The sequence below is a fragment of the Hyalella azteca genome, unplaced genomic scaffold (assembly GCF_000764305.2).
Source record: "Hyalella azteca isolate HAZT.00-mixed unplaced genomic scaffold, Hazt_2.0.2 contig3976, whole genome shotgun sequence".
Classification (NCBI taxonomy): Eukaryota; Metazoa; Arthropoda; class Malacostraca; order Amphipoda; family Hyalellidae; genus Hyalella; species Hyalella azteca.
The window spans coordinates 6,482-18,643 of record NW_025934204.1 but is presented as its reverse complement, the minus strand read 5'-3'; the positions used below and the strand labels follow the sequence as shown (position 1 = coordinate 18,643).

General features: G+C 36.1%; 1 protein-coding gene across 1 annotated transcript; it reads right to left on the bottom strand.

Annotated features, from left to right (window-relative positions):
• Positions 1-3,673: 3,673 nt before the first annotated feature.
• Positions 3,674-7,804, bottom strand: LOC108675619. Its single transcript, XM_018163646.2, has 6 exons — positions 7,765-7,804; positions 6,577-6,781; positions 6,119-6,229; positions 5,143-5,250; positions 4,425-4,580; positions 3,674-3,900 (listed from the first exon to the last, which is right to left on the bottom strand). The coding sequence occupies exons 2-6, from the start codon at positions 6,698-6,700 to the stop codon at positions 3,674-3,676; spliced, it is 726 nt and encodes a 241-aa protein (XP_018019135.1). The 5' UTR covers positions 6,701-6,781; positions 7,765-7,804.
• Positions 7,805-12,162: the final 4,358 nt, after the last annotated feature.

The window sequence follows — 12,162 nt, the reverse complement described above, 5'->3', positions numbered from 1 at the left end:
AAAATTTGTGAGTCTAGAATGGAGAATTTTTTCAAAAATCTAGTTAAGAAATGGTAAGGTTGATATTAGACGATAATTAAAGACATTGGTCACCGGATTTAAAAACACGTTTCAGTGCATCGGGATACACAGCACCGGACATGCATAGGTTAAAAATATGAGCCAAAACTGGTGCTACAATGTCAGCTACAAGATGCAACATTCTTGGCTGAACTTCATCGATCTGGAGTGGCTTGCCCTTGCACAATCATAAAAATTCTTAATTTCAAGTTCAGAAGTGGAGAAAAGCAAGCAGGATGCCTCACAGAAAGGAATTTTATGCGTCACATTGTTTAAAGGACCTAAGTTTTTTGTGAGGTCATTGGAAGCAGAGATAAAATAATTGTTAAATTCAATTGCTGCCTCGCTACCAAAAATTAGCTTGTTATTTTTCAACAATTCCATTCCTTTGTTAGCAACATTTTTTGCAAGTAATATGTTGACAATTTTCCATAGACCTCTCGACCTCTCATTTGACCTCTGCATGATTTTGGCGGAGTAGAATTGTTTGTTAACTATCTTGATTAGTGCATTTAGGACATTCCGGTAAATGGTGAGCGATCGGCGAAGATAATACCAGAGCGGGAGAGCTTTAGAAGTTTATGCGTCTTCTTAATGGCAGGTTTAATTTCGGTAGACACCCAAGGAGGCCTATGTTTTCTTACCGACACAAGCTTTATGAGAAAGGATTCATCATAAATTTTTGAATATCTGACATAAAAGAGTTCATTGCTAAGTCAGGCTCGGTAATATTTGATAGAAATGCCGATGGGAAAAGTCTCATATTCTTCTTGAACTTTATAATATTGACATCATTCATCAAGCGAATTTTTTCAGAGGCGAAACCCCCCTTTTTTAAAGAAAAGGCCTTGTACATAACTTGACCTCAATATTTACTCGTACAATCCTCAAACCCGCATAATTACATCTGCTATTCTCTACTAGGGTGAAAAATTAAAAATTTAACGGAGCCAGGTGATTTGACCTCGAAATACTCTTACATTGAAGCTCACGATATAGTTGATTAAATGCCAGAATCTATAAAATGAGGAGAAAAATAAGCAAGGACACTGAACTTTTTGAAGGGCATAAAATCAGAGCCGGAACAAACTACTAATCCTTTCCCTAGGATATACCAAAAATCAGTACAACATCAAGCTTTCTATAAACGAAATTGAATTGCTCTCGAAAGGATTGTAGTTCATTCCAACAACCAATAAACAAAAAGCTTGAAATTTGATCAAAGCACTGAATAAGTTACGTAGAACTATGAACTTGAAGTGGTTCTTCCGCAATAAAACAAAGAAAATAACTTCATTTAACACAAAATCAGTATGGAATCACACTGAAAAATAAAATATCTCATTATAAAACTTTTACAAAAAAACTAGATATGAAATCCTGGGAATGTCAAGGAAGAAAGTGAATAATAATCTCTCCCATTTAGAGAGAGAAGCCCTTCAAACACAGCAATCCCGAAAAGACATAATGATAAAACCAGCGGATAAATGACGTGCTATTGAAATACTAAATTGAGAAGACTATGTAAAAACTATACACAAAAATACAGAAGTGGAGGAGAATCCCATTAATGATATATACGGAAAAGTTCAACTCAAGTGTCTGGAATTAAAAAAATCAGGAAAGGTAAATGAAAAAACCCACCATTTCTTGAAACAAAATAAGGAAGAAATAAAAAACGCCCACAATATATATGCTACCAAAAATACACAAGATAATACCTCCCGGACAGCCATTCATCGGCAGACCTATTAACGTCAGCATATGGAGGCCCATGCGTAAAACTAAGTGCATTTGTGGACTACTTTTCATTACTAATTGTAAAGAAACAGCAAACAAACCTAAAGGACAGTCAAGAACTTCTGTGTTGGGAACAATCAATTTGAGCCCGAACGTATTACTGATATCACTGGGCGTTGTATCTATAAATACAAACATATCACTAAATGAGGCGATAATAACAAACGTGGAAGCTTACCACGCGAGTACTTTCCCGTACAAAATAAATATGATTAACACGATGGTTTTTAGGGATATCCTTAAGCTTGTTCTAGAGAACAACTTTCTTGAATTCAATGGAAACTATTACAAAGAAAAGATTGGTGTGGCTTAGAGTTCTAAATGCTCACTGGAAGTTGCTGACATATTCATGCACTCTATAGAGACCAGATTTCTCGAGAGAATATCAAGACTAGTTCTGTACAGAAGATACAGAGATGATAAATTGGGCATAAGTGAAGCAAGTAAACTTCAAATTCCCTCATTCAACGAGGACTTAAATTTACTCCACGAGTCTATCAAATTCACTCCTGAAATGAGCGACCACGAGCTAAATTTTTTGGATCTCACGATATATAAGGGAGAAAACTTTAAGAAGAACGGCATGCTTGACACAAAAACCTTTTTCAAACCGACCGAAACATTTCAGTACATAAATGCATCTAGCGCCTACCTTAACTTCTGTTTGAGAGGTTTTATAAAAGGCGAAATCTTAAGACATAAGAGAAACTGTAATAACGTTTCAGACTTCATAAAAATTGTGCTACCTTTTTACAAACATTTAAAGTAAAGGGGATATAGCAAATAACTGTTCATGGAGCAACGTAAAGAATTTCAAAAGAGGAATACAATTGAAAATAAACCCTTGAAGCGTACACTTTTCTTTAAACCAAAAACAACCCTAGCACATCAGACCATGAACTGAGGAAGGTTTTAAAAAAGCACGAGTATTTGTAAATTAAGATACCGACCCTCAAACCTATCTTCCCCTCACCACCAACCATTTCATTCGAAAGAAATAAAACCCTGAAAGAATTCCTAGTCAAGTCGAGGCTGGAAAACACAAACTCAGAAAACGAAGACCTGAATATACTAACAGGTTTCCGGTAAGTAAACAAATTCCAAGAGCCTGATGAGGAAAACGAAATTGTGTTGTCAATAAACCAACTTAAAAGAGCTTTTGTGTTAAATTGAAATAACGCAATCGCTCTTAAACAATTATTAGGAATTATAATAATGATACATAAAAAAAACAAATATTTAATCTAACCAAAAAAAGAGCTCTAAATATGAAAATATCAGAAATAGATATTTTAATACAACCAAAGAGGAAACATTCAAACTTGGTCACCTCTTAAAATATATGTGAAAACCTTGCTTTCCGCTCTGGAATCTTTATTCTCGCATATCGTGAGATCCAAGAGATTTAGCTCACTAATAAATATTCTGGATTTTAAACACAAAAACAAAGAAGGATTTTCTTCGGGTATACTGATCAAAAAATACAAAGAAAGTTTCGGATGGATGGCCACTCGTTTCGTGGGCTGAACCTTCTTCTACATACGTCCAATTATTTCAAGGAAGCCAGATTAGGATATCTCTCAAAAACTTAAAAAAAAACATTTCAACCATGGCCAATTAATTTGAATAAAAATTAAATTTTCCTGATAATAATCATACCATCTAGTTTATCAAATTTTGACAGGGTTTTTCCTAGTCCAAGCTCGTAAAACTAACAATGAAGTACATTTTTCAAAGCTGTTTACTATACGAGTTTAGCGTCATTTATCTCTGACATGATTAAGTGTCTTCTTCCCAACGCAGCTGTGGAACATCATGCCGATGGACACGGGTTGATGGTCTTGGTGGCGTCGACGCACATGTAGAAAAGTGCAGTGTTACACGGCGATGTCAATAGTTTTCCGGACTGCAAGATGATCACGCAAGAGGAGGTGTCAGCGGGAATACTATCCCACATGTCAGCGACCACGGGAGTCCTGCTGGGCATGTGGACCCAAGCGCCGTCGATGTATCGCACGTTCACCCAGAAACCCGGTGCCTCTGAAAAATATAACCCGGAATTAAAATTCGAATTTGAAATTTATAGAATCTTGTCATAAAACTAGATCCGAAAATGTGCTCTTGCGCCTGAACGTCTGTTGATTTTAGTTTTTTGGTGGAATCGGACATAGAATTTGTGGGATCAAAAGAACTTCTCGTTAAGAATGTCGGCCTCATTTATACACGCTGAGGTTTACCAACAAATTTTCGCCCCTTGACTGACATTATAGTTCATCCTGTAATACCAAAATATCAATGATAAAGAGAAAGCTCGTAAAATATTTGGGCTTTCTTGGCAATAAAATTCTCAAGTAAATCATGATTCATTCACGATTTCCAATTCAATTCATTGGATCAAATCCAAAATGTACACAATAGTCGTTATAAAAAGTACCACAATAACAAAGTAAACAATAAACATTTTAGTTCATACATCTTGGAGGCGTACATGAGATTTGCAAAGTATATGTCTGCATTGCCTCCTCAGAACTGGAAAAGATAGCCAAATACTACTGCTTTCTCACCAGGTTTCGTGGCGACGGCTGTCATCACGGCATTCAGGTTCTCCTCCGTGTCTACTTGGGCCAGCTCGAGTCCAAGCAACGCACATGTGGTCGCTGCCGCACAGAAGCTCGCTGACGCAGATCCATCTGCTACGATGAGGATGTGAGGGATTGCTTCTGTTCCAATGCAAGATACTGCATCACTCAGAGGGTCTATTACTTCAGTATCATCTAGAAAATATGGTAAATTACCTGTATTTAGTAAGTTGAACAGTTAATGTGTAGGAACAACGAATACATGAAAACTGCAGGGCTGATCATTGATCAGAATTTACGTACATAGATTCCACTTAATTATCTCAAATAATTTTTAATTTTAAAAATGCCTTATTTAAGCAAAATATTAGGTCCATAAATGTTATTTTCGGCGTCTCACTTCTGTAAAAACTATTGAAAACAAAGTTAGAAGCACCTTTGCGTTCAATTTGGCGTCGTGAAAAACTCTAATTAAATTATTGCGGGCCTATGGAAAGTCCACAAGAAATCGTAATGCTGTTATTACAATAGATTCACAGTCCTACTGCATGGTCCGAGTTTTTATTCCGTGAATCAGGAATGTAATATAACTCGCCAGTTCTTTGTTTATTGTAAACTGCTATAGCGAACTGCAAAAATATTATTCATTATGAAAATTTAACAATAAATATGTTTTATCTTGTATTGCCGGTCTTTTATTCACCTTGAAGAGTTACCGTCTTTCCAACACACGTCGAGTAGCACATTCCATCGTTCGTTATGTTTTGGCCATCCAAGAACCCGCCAAGAGGAGTGAGGCACCCACTATTACCTGAGGAGAAATAATTACTGTGAATTATTGATATATTATTGAAATTATATATAAATTATTGGGGCGACTGACACTTAAAGAGAAGGGACGAAGCCCTCGTGGAGGTGGCGAGGAGGAACAATGCAGCTAATTGCGTAAACTTAGTTAGAATGGGAAGGAGGAGAAAGAGGCAGAATGCATTAAATTGTGGCTATCAAACATCTCATTCACTCGTGTTATTAGCAATAATTCAGTTTTAAATGCAGTATTCATTGTGAATAAATTATGGGAAATATATCCATTTGGCCGTCTAAAAACATTTGAAACTTCAATGTCGCCTTACAAGCAATAGCAGCGCTCAAACCCAGATTTAATACATCAAATAAGTACAGAAAAATGTATTAAAAGTAACAATAAATTCTCCTAAGCCCGATGAGAATAAAAATCCAGAACGCATTTATATTTTAGAGAAAAAGGCACATTGTGAAATAATTTCGCTGGAATACTATTTTATAAATTAAAAAAGATCATGCAGAATTCCTCAGGATTGTCAAGACTTTGAAATCAATAGCCTAGCTTAAGATTTGCATGACAACGATTTGTTTATACTAAATTTCTCGGCCCTCGTTAGATCTTTCAGAATTTGTTTCGTCCAGCATTCTACAATTTCTATTCAGGTATTCAGTCGTTCCAGTGAAATATTCCTTTAAATGGTTAGCAATAGTCATCAGACTAATTACTTAGATTGTAACTTTAGTTAGGGAAATGTTCAACACGGTTTCGTATACAAAATATATCAAAATCTATTAAAAGCGCCCAAAATACATTATAATTATATTTTAACATAAGCATTTGAGATTATATGAATATTGCCAGCACTGTTACTCACCATCATATCCGACATAGACCGTCTCACCATCGCATGCATCATTCCATGAATTATAGAAACAATTCATGGCGATCATGCAGGACCCTCCATTGAACTTGAACATCAGTTTGGCTGTTTATACAGAGCATGGTTAACGCTACGTAAAATAAATGGCACGAAGCTATAACATAGTGAATAATTTAACTTTTATTTAGCAATTGTTTACAATGCATTTTAAGCAATAATTGTTATTAACCAAAGATTTTACCAGGATTTATATTTTCTTATTGTTCGATTTAATTAATCCTGGATTGAAATTAAACAAAAAGAAAATTACCTATTTTTTATATTACCTACTTCAAATTTTTATTGGAATCACATCCACTAAAACCAATAATATTCTTCTCTCTCATTTAAAATAATACAATTTACTATGACAGACATGGAATTCCATATTGTCAAGTGATATATTGAATTACCAGCGTCCACGGTGGCCTGGGCACAAGCGAAGAGAGTCGTGGCAGCGTCAGCGACCTGCCATGTGATGTTCTGAGCACTTGAGCTTATGACCTGCTGGAAGAAATGTTGCTCTATGGCTACCATCCATAGATTTCCCGTCAGCGAAGCTGCTTGCTTGATGCACGTCGAGAACAGGCTGCTTCTCAGAGAAGTTTCGAACCGGAACTGATGTCAAACAAAAAATCCGTTTATAAATTAAAGGAAAAAAACGATTAGTATGCGATTAAAATATTCAATATTAATTGGTTAACCATTCGAGTTATGTGTAACGCACGTAAAATTGCGAGAAAATTTTTTTAGTTGATGGTTTGATTACATTGCCTTCAACTTTATACTATATATGCAGAGAACGAACAAAAATGTAAAGAAGTAAATGTGTCTTCTAATAAATAAACTACGTCTGCAGTAGAACCATATGAGTAAATAATTAAAAAGATGGCCGGTCTGATGCGCGCCGAAATTGAGCGAGGTTGCCATATATTCTTATATTCGTTGTTCTTGACTACGGATAAAACTCGTTCGAAAGTAGATTACCGAGATTTGTGTTTTTTAGAATGTCCGGTAGTGTAGTTCATTTAATTTCGGGTCCGGTTTTTAAGCACAAACTAATTGTAATGTACATAACCGGACTCGATTTTGTCCGGATTTCTAACCCATGGCCGGTAATGTTACCAATCCTGTCCGGCCATTGTTCGAAACTCGTTTATATATTTATATAAACGAGTTTCGAACAATAGCCGGACAGGATTGGTAACATTACCGGACATGAGTTAGAAATCCGGACAAAATCGAGTCCGGTTATGCACCTTACAATTAGTTTGTACTTAAAAACCGGACAAGAAAATAAATGAACTACACTACCGGACATTCTAAAGAACGCCAACCTCGTAAGGTTAGGGTTAGAGTTATGGTTAGGTGTGTATAAAACCCTTGGTGCAGACAAATATTTCTATTCAACTAGAATTATTCATTAACATGTAGGCTGTTAGAACAACTTAATGAAACTGAATTTTAGAGGTGAATCAAAATTTTATAGAAAACGCTAATGACACATCAATAGTTAAATAAAATTGATCCAAAACATGTCCCAAAAATAATCATAGAATACTGCACAAATATTCATGGACATAACAGTCTCTATTTCGTACCTTTGCAGTGGCAGACGAGGCTGCCACCAGCAGCGTAAAGGCCCGTTTACACTAGGGGCAACGACATGGGCGGTTAGGCGCTGGCTGCAACCGCCCACAACCGTTCACACTACTTTTGTACACGGTAGCTCGAGACCGCGCGCTTTGAAGGTTATATGCCAGTTAATAAGACGTCAGTGAAGATGGATATAACCGAATTTCAGCTCTGGGCCATTGTTCTCGGGTGTGCTGCTGTAAAGATTTACACAACACGATTTACACAATTAAATTTTCAAAGAATTATCAGTGCGAATGCATCATACTTTCAAAATTATAGGTGATAGACTGCCTGTGGACTTGTTTGACAGTCTGCTAAAGAAAATAATGTCACTCATCCAGAAGCAGGATGATGGAATTGAGATGGAATTCACGTGCACTAGAATTCATTTGCAATGAAATTCATTTCACGATGAAATTGCGAACGCAACGTATGAATTTTCTTGTGAACCTCGTCAATAATACTGACTTGTACACAAACGTTTTTTAAAAGTTCAACTATTTTCAGCAGAGCTTGTTTTTCTGCATTTCGACTTCTATACTCCTTTGACTGAACTCTACAGGCATTCATACTCTTGTTTCAGATAGCATAGTTCTGTTCCAAAATGTATCGTCCTTCGACCAGTGGCCGTTCGACAGAGGGCTGGTTCGACCCACGGCCTAGATACGGACGGCTTGAAGTGTTGAAGGCTACGTTCCGGAAAGCAGGAATCATGATGGTCCATTACATCCAGGGCAGTGGTGGTCTTCGGCAGGCGACCCTACTGCGACACTTACACGTGTACTAAACTTCAAATTACTTTCATACGTGTTTACTGTGATACACACACGTTTACTAAACTTCAAATTCATTTCATACGTGTTTACTGTGATACATACACGTGTACTAAACTTCAAATTACTTTCATACGTGTTTACTGTGATACATACACGTGTACTATACTTCAAATCGGCCTCAAATGTGTCGCGGCTGATGCAACCCAATAAATGTAGCGTATTTTCGTGAAACGTGTGGGTTTTTAACATGGTTCTTATTTAATTTTTTGAACCAAGAAGTGAAAAACTCTGGTTTCGTAAATTTTATTTTACTCCAGAAAATCGCGCATTCCTTAATCGAAAATTTAAAAAGTAGTCTAAGAAATCTGGATTTCTTCTACTTGTACTTCTTTTTATTTTTTGACTATTACGTCATTATTCTTCAACTGGAAACATTACGAATTATTTTAGACACCTGAAATACTATAAATGATAAAAACGTTAGCTCAAGTACTGTATTTTTGTGTAGTTGTGCAGAGCCAAGCGCTGCAGTTATTCAGCCTTATGCCACAATGCATTTGAATAAGCGGTTAGATCATTCAAGAATTGAACAAAATATTAATAATAAACCATATATTGTCCATTAAATGAGCAGAAGATTCAAAACAATGGACGGGAAAATTTTCATGGCAAAAGCATCGCCGTATTATTCTTGTGTTTTGTGGTTAATTTCACAATCCGAAATCCCGATCTCAATCCTCCTCTGATGCTTGTGTACAGACGTCGTCATCGTGTCTATTCTATCCAAACAGAATACAGGAGCCTTTGCAGAGTAAACTTTGACGTAATACATCGGTGATCCAGAGCACGTAACATCTAAACTTTCCCACATACACGTAGCGTCTTAACTACAAGTAGCGGCTGAATTATCGTCTATGACTGGCGGGTTTAGCTTGAAAAGCCGTCATTGATTGGCTGACAGAGTTAAGAACATTTAGTTTAGATATTACGGCCCTAGATTATCATGTGCATTGGCCTAAGTATAGACTCTACAGCCCACATCAGTTATTCGTATTAGGGCCAAAGTAGACACACCTGAGGAGCGAGTCCGAGAAGGCTTTACATTTCAGCTACACGCTCTAGTAGCATGCACATTTACATGTAATATTCTTTTACGACCCTATATAGTTGATACAAATTTGGATGGACCTGTTAAAATTAAATCATCTCTCAACAATCAATGGATTGAAATGTCACTCAATATCAACTCGAACTAATTGAATGAATAAGAAACACACAAGCGCTTTTGCATCTGATATTTTTAATTTTATCGTACATCTGGATATATAACAGAATTCCAGTAGCTCAACCCGTCCCTGACAGAGATAAATAATCTATTAAATTTGAAAATCCCTAAAATCCAAATATGAGCAGTCTGCATCTCATTATCCCGAATCTTGTTTCTACTTTAACAAACTAATGTAATGTGAGTGGTGTTAAACTCGTTCCAGCTGCCAACGTAGAATTCTCAAGTAACTTACGCTTCGAAATTTTAATTTTTCATCTCCTAGTAAGAATCAAATCAACATAAATGAATTTTGGTGCATATTAAATAAAATTTGTAAAATTAGTTTATTGTCTCATGAATCCATCTATAAAAATCTAATTTTGTGTCCAGGTTATAAGATCGGCACCGGAGTGACGCGATACGCACGCACCCAAACAAAATTTTTCACAAAAATATGCTGCATTATTTATTAATGACAAGACAAATTTTGTATTGGGATTGATAATCAGTGTGTTTAAGGCCTCATTTCGCTGCGCTCTAACGGCCCAAATGATATATTATCGAAATCATCGATTTCGATCTGAGGCATTCGCCTCCAGTAAATTAGTATTTTCTGTTTCCGGGGGCAAGGGAAAATTCAAGTAAGAAAGTAATAATTCATGTAAGAAATTAATAAAATTATAATTAGGAAGGCAATGGAAAATTCAAATAAGAATGTAATAATTTTTGCCACGAAAAATTAGTCCACGAAAAAGTGATCAACTTCGCTAGAACCAAGCCGCCACATGTCGGCGGGCTGACTCATGGTTTGCAGTTTGATGGCAAGTGTTAGTACACTTGTAAAATTGGGTGCTGGCTATAAATATGTATTTTTTTCGTGTGTTGACACGAACTTTCTCTTTTGGCTTGAAAAGGTATTGCCCCTCCTTCCCCCTCCCCTCTCCACCCACAGGTAGCGGGGTCAATGGACTTCTTCAGTTTGAAGTGAAAGTTCCCATTGGGAATTTCGTCCGCTTTCTGCTTCAATGAGGTCAGACTGACTCATGCACCCCATGATTCATAGTCTAGTCAAAATAAAAATGAATATTATTTAACTATTAATCAATTAACAATATTTATAGGTAACCATTCAATGTAGAATGGCAAATATTTCACAACATGGTGGATCGTTCTACCTAAAATTGATTTTACCAATTATTAAAGCAAAATATTACTTTTCGTAGCAGTACACACGTAGCAAATCACCATTGCTCATGAGAACGGGATATAATGATTGAATTTTAACGCTCACTTTGAAAAAGTGTCTCGTGAACGCTGCGTTGCGCGATACCAAGCGTAGCACCGTGTTGCCCAGCTAGCGCGCTATATAAGCCTGCTTACCGATCAGCGTAAAAATCTAGCTACAGGTACACAAGGTAATTAAAGTAAACAATTACAATAAATACATATTAACATAACATCTACTTAAATAGTAGCTACAACAGAATAGTAGATAATATACGATGGTGTCTATGTAAACCAGCTAATGTGGTAATTATATAATTTAAAAAAGTGGAATTCAATGAATTTGAAACTATCATTTGGGCCACGCGAGCGCAGCGAAACGAGGCTTGAAAAACACTGGTAAGCAATCCCAATATAATATTTGTTTTGTCATGAATAAATAATGTAAAATATTTTTGTGAGATATTTTGTTTGGGGGTGTGCGTATTGCGTCACTTCCGTGCCGATCTTATAACCTGGACCCGAAATTAGATTTTTAGAGATGAAATCATGATAAAATAAACAAATTTGACAAAGTTCTTTGTTTTAATTTGCACTAAAATTCATTTTTTTTACTTGATTCTTACTAAAAGATGAAAAAATAAATTTTCGACGCTCAAATTTCATGAGAATTCTACGCTATAGGCAGCTGGAATGAGTTTAACGCTCAATCACATTACATTGGTTTGATAAGTAGAAACAAGATTCGGGATAATGAGATGCAGACTGCTAGAATCTTGAATTATTCATCAAGATATACAATAAAATTAAAAATATCTGATGCCAAAGCATTTGGGTGTTTCTTATTGATTCAATAAGTTCCAGTTGAGATTGAATCGATTGACAGTTGAGAGAGGATGTAAGTTTAACAGATGCATCCAAGTTTGTATCAAATGTATTGGGTTGTAAGAGAATATGTAACATGTAAATGTACATGCTATTAAAGCGTATAGCTGAAAAGCATGTAACCGAAATTTAAAGCATTCTCAAATGTGTCTACTTTGGCCCTAAGATACGGGTAACTGATATTTACGAACTGTGAAGTCTACTGTGAG

Coding starts and splice junctions, on each gene's coding strand:
- LOC108675619 (XM_018163646.2), bottom strand. CDS start 6,700: ATGGTAGCCATAGAGCAACATTTCTTCCAGCAGGTCATAAGCTCAAGT. Junction 5,251..6,118: donor GGTCTATGTCGGATATGATG/GTGAGTAACAGT, acceptor ATTTCTCCTCAG/GTAATAGTGGGTGCCTCACT. Junction 3,901..4,424: donor AGCCGTCGCCACGAAACCTG/GTGAGAAAGCAG, acceptor TATATTTTTCAG/AGGCACCGGGTTTCTGGGTG.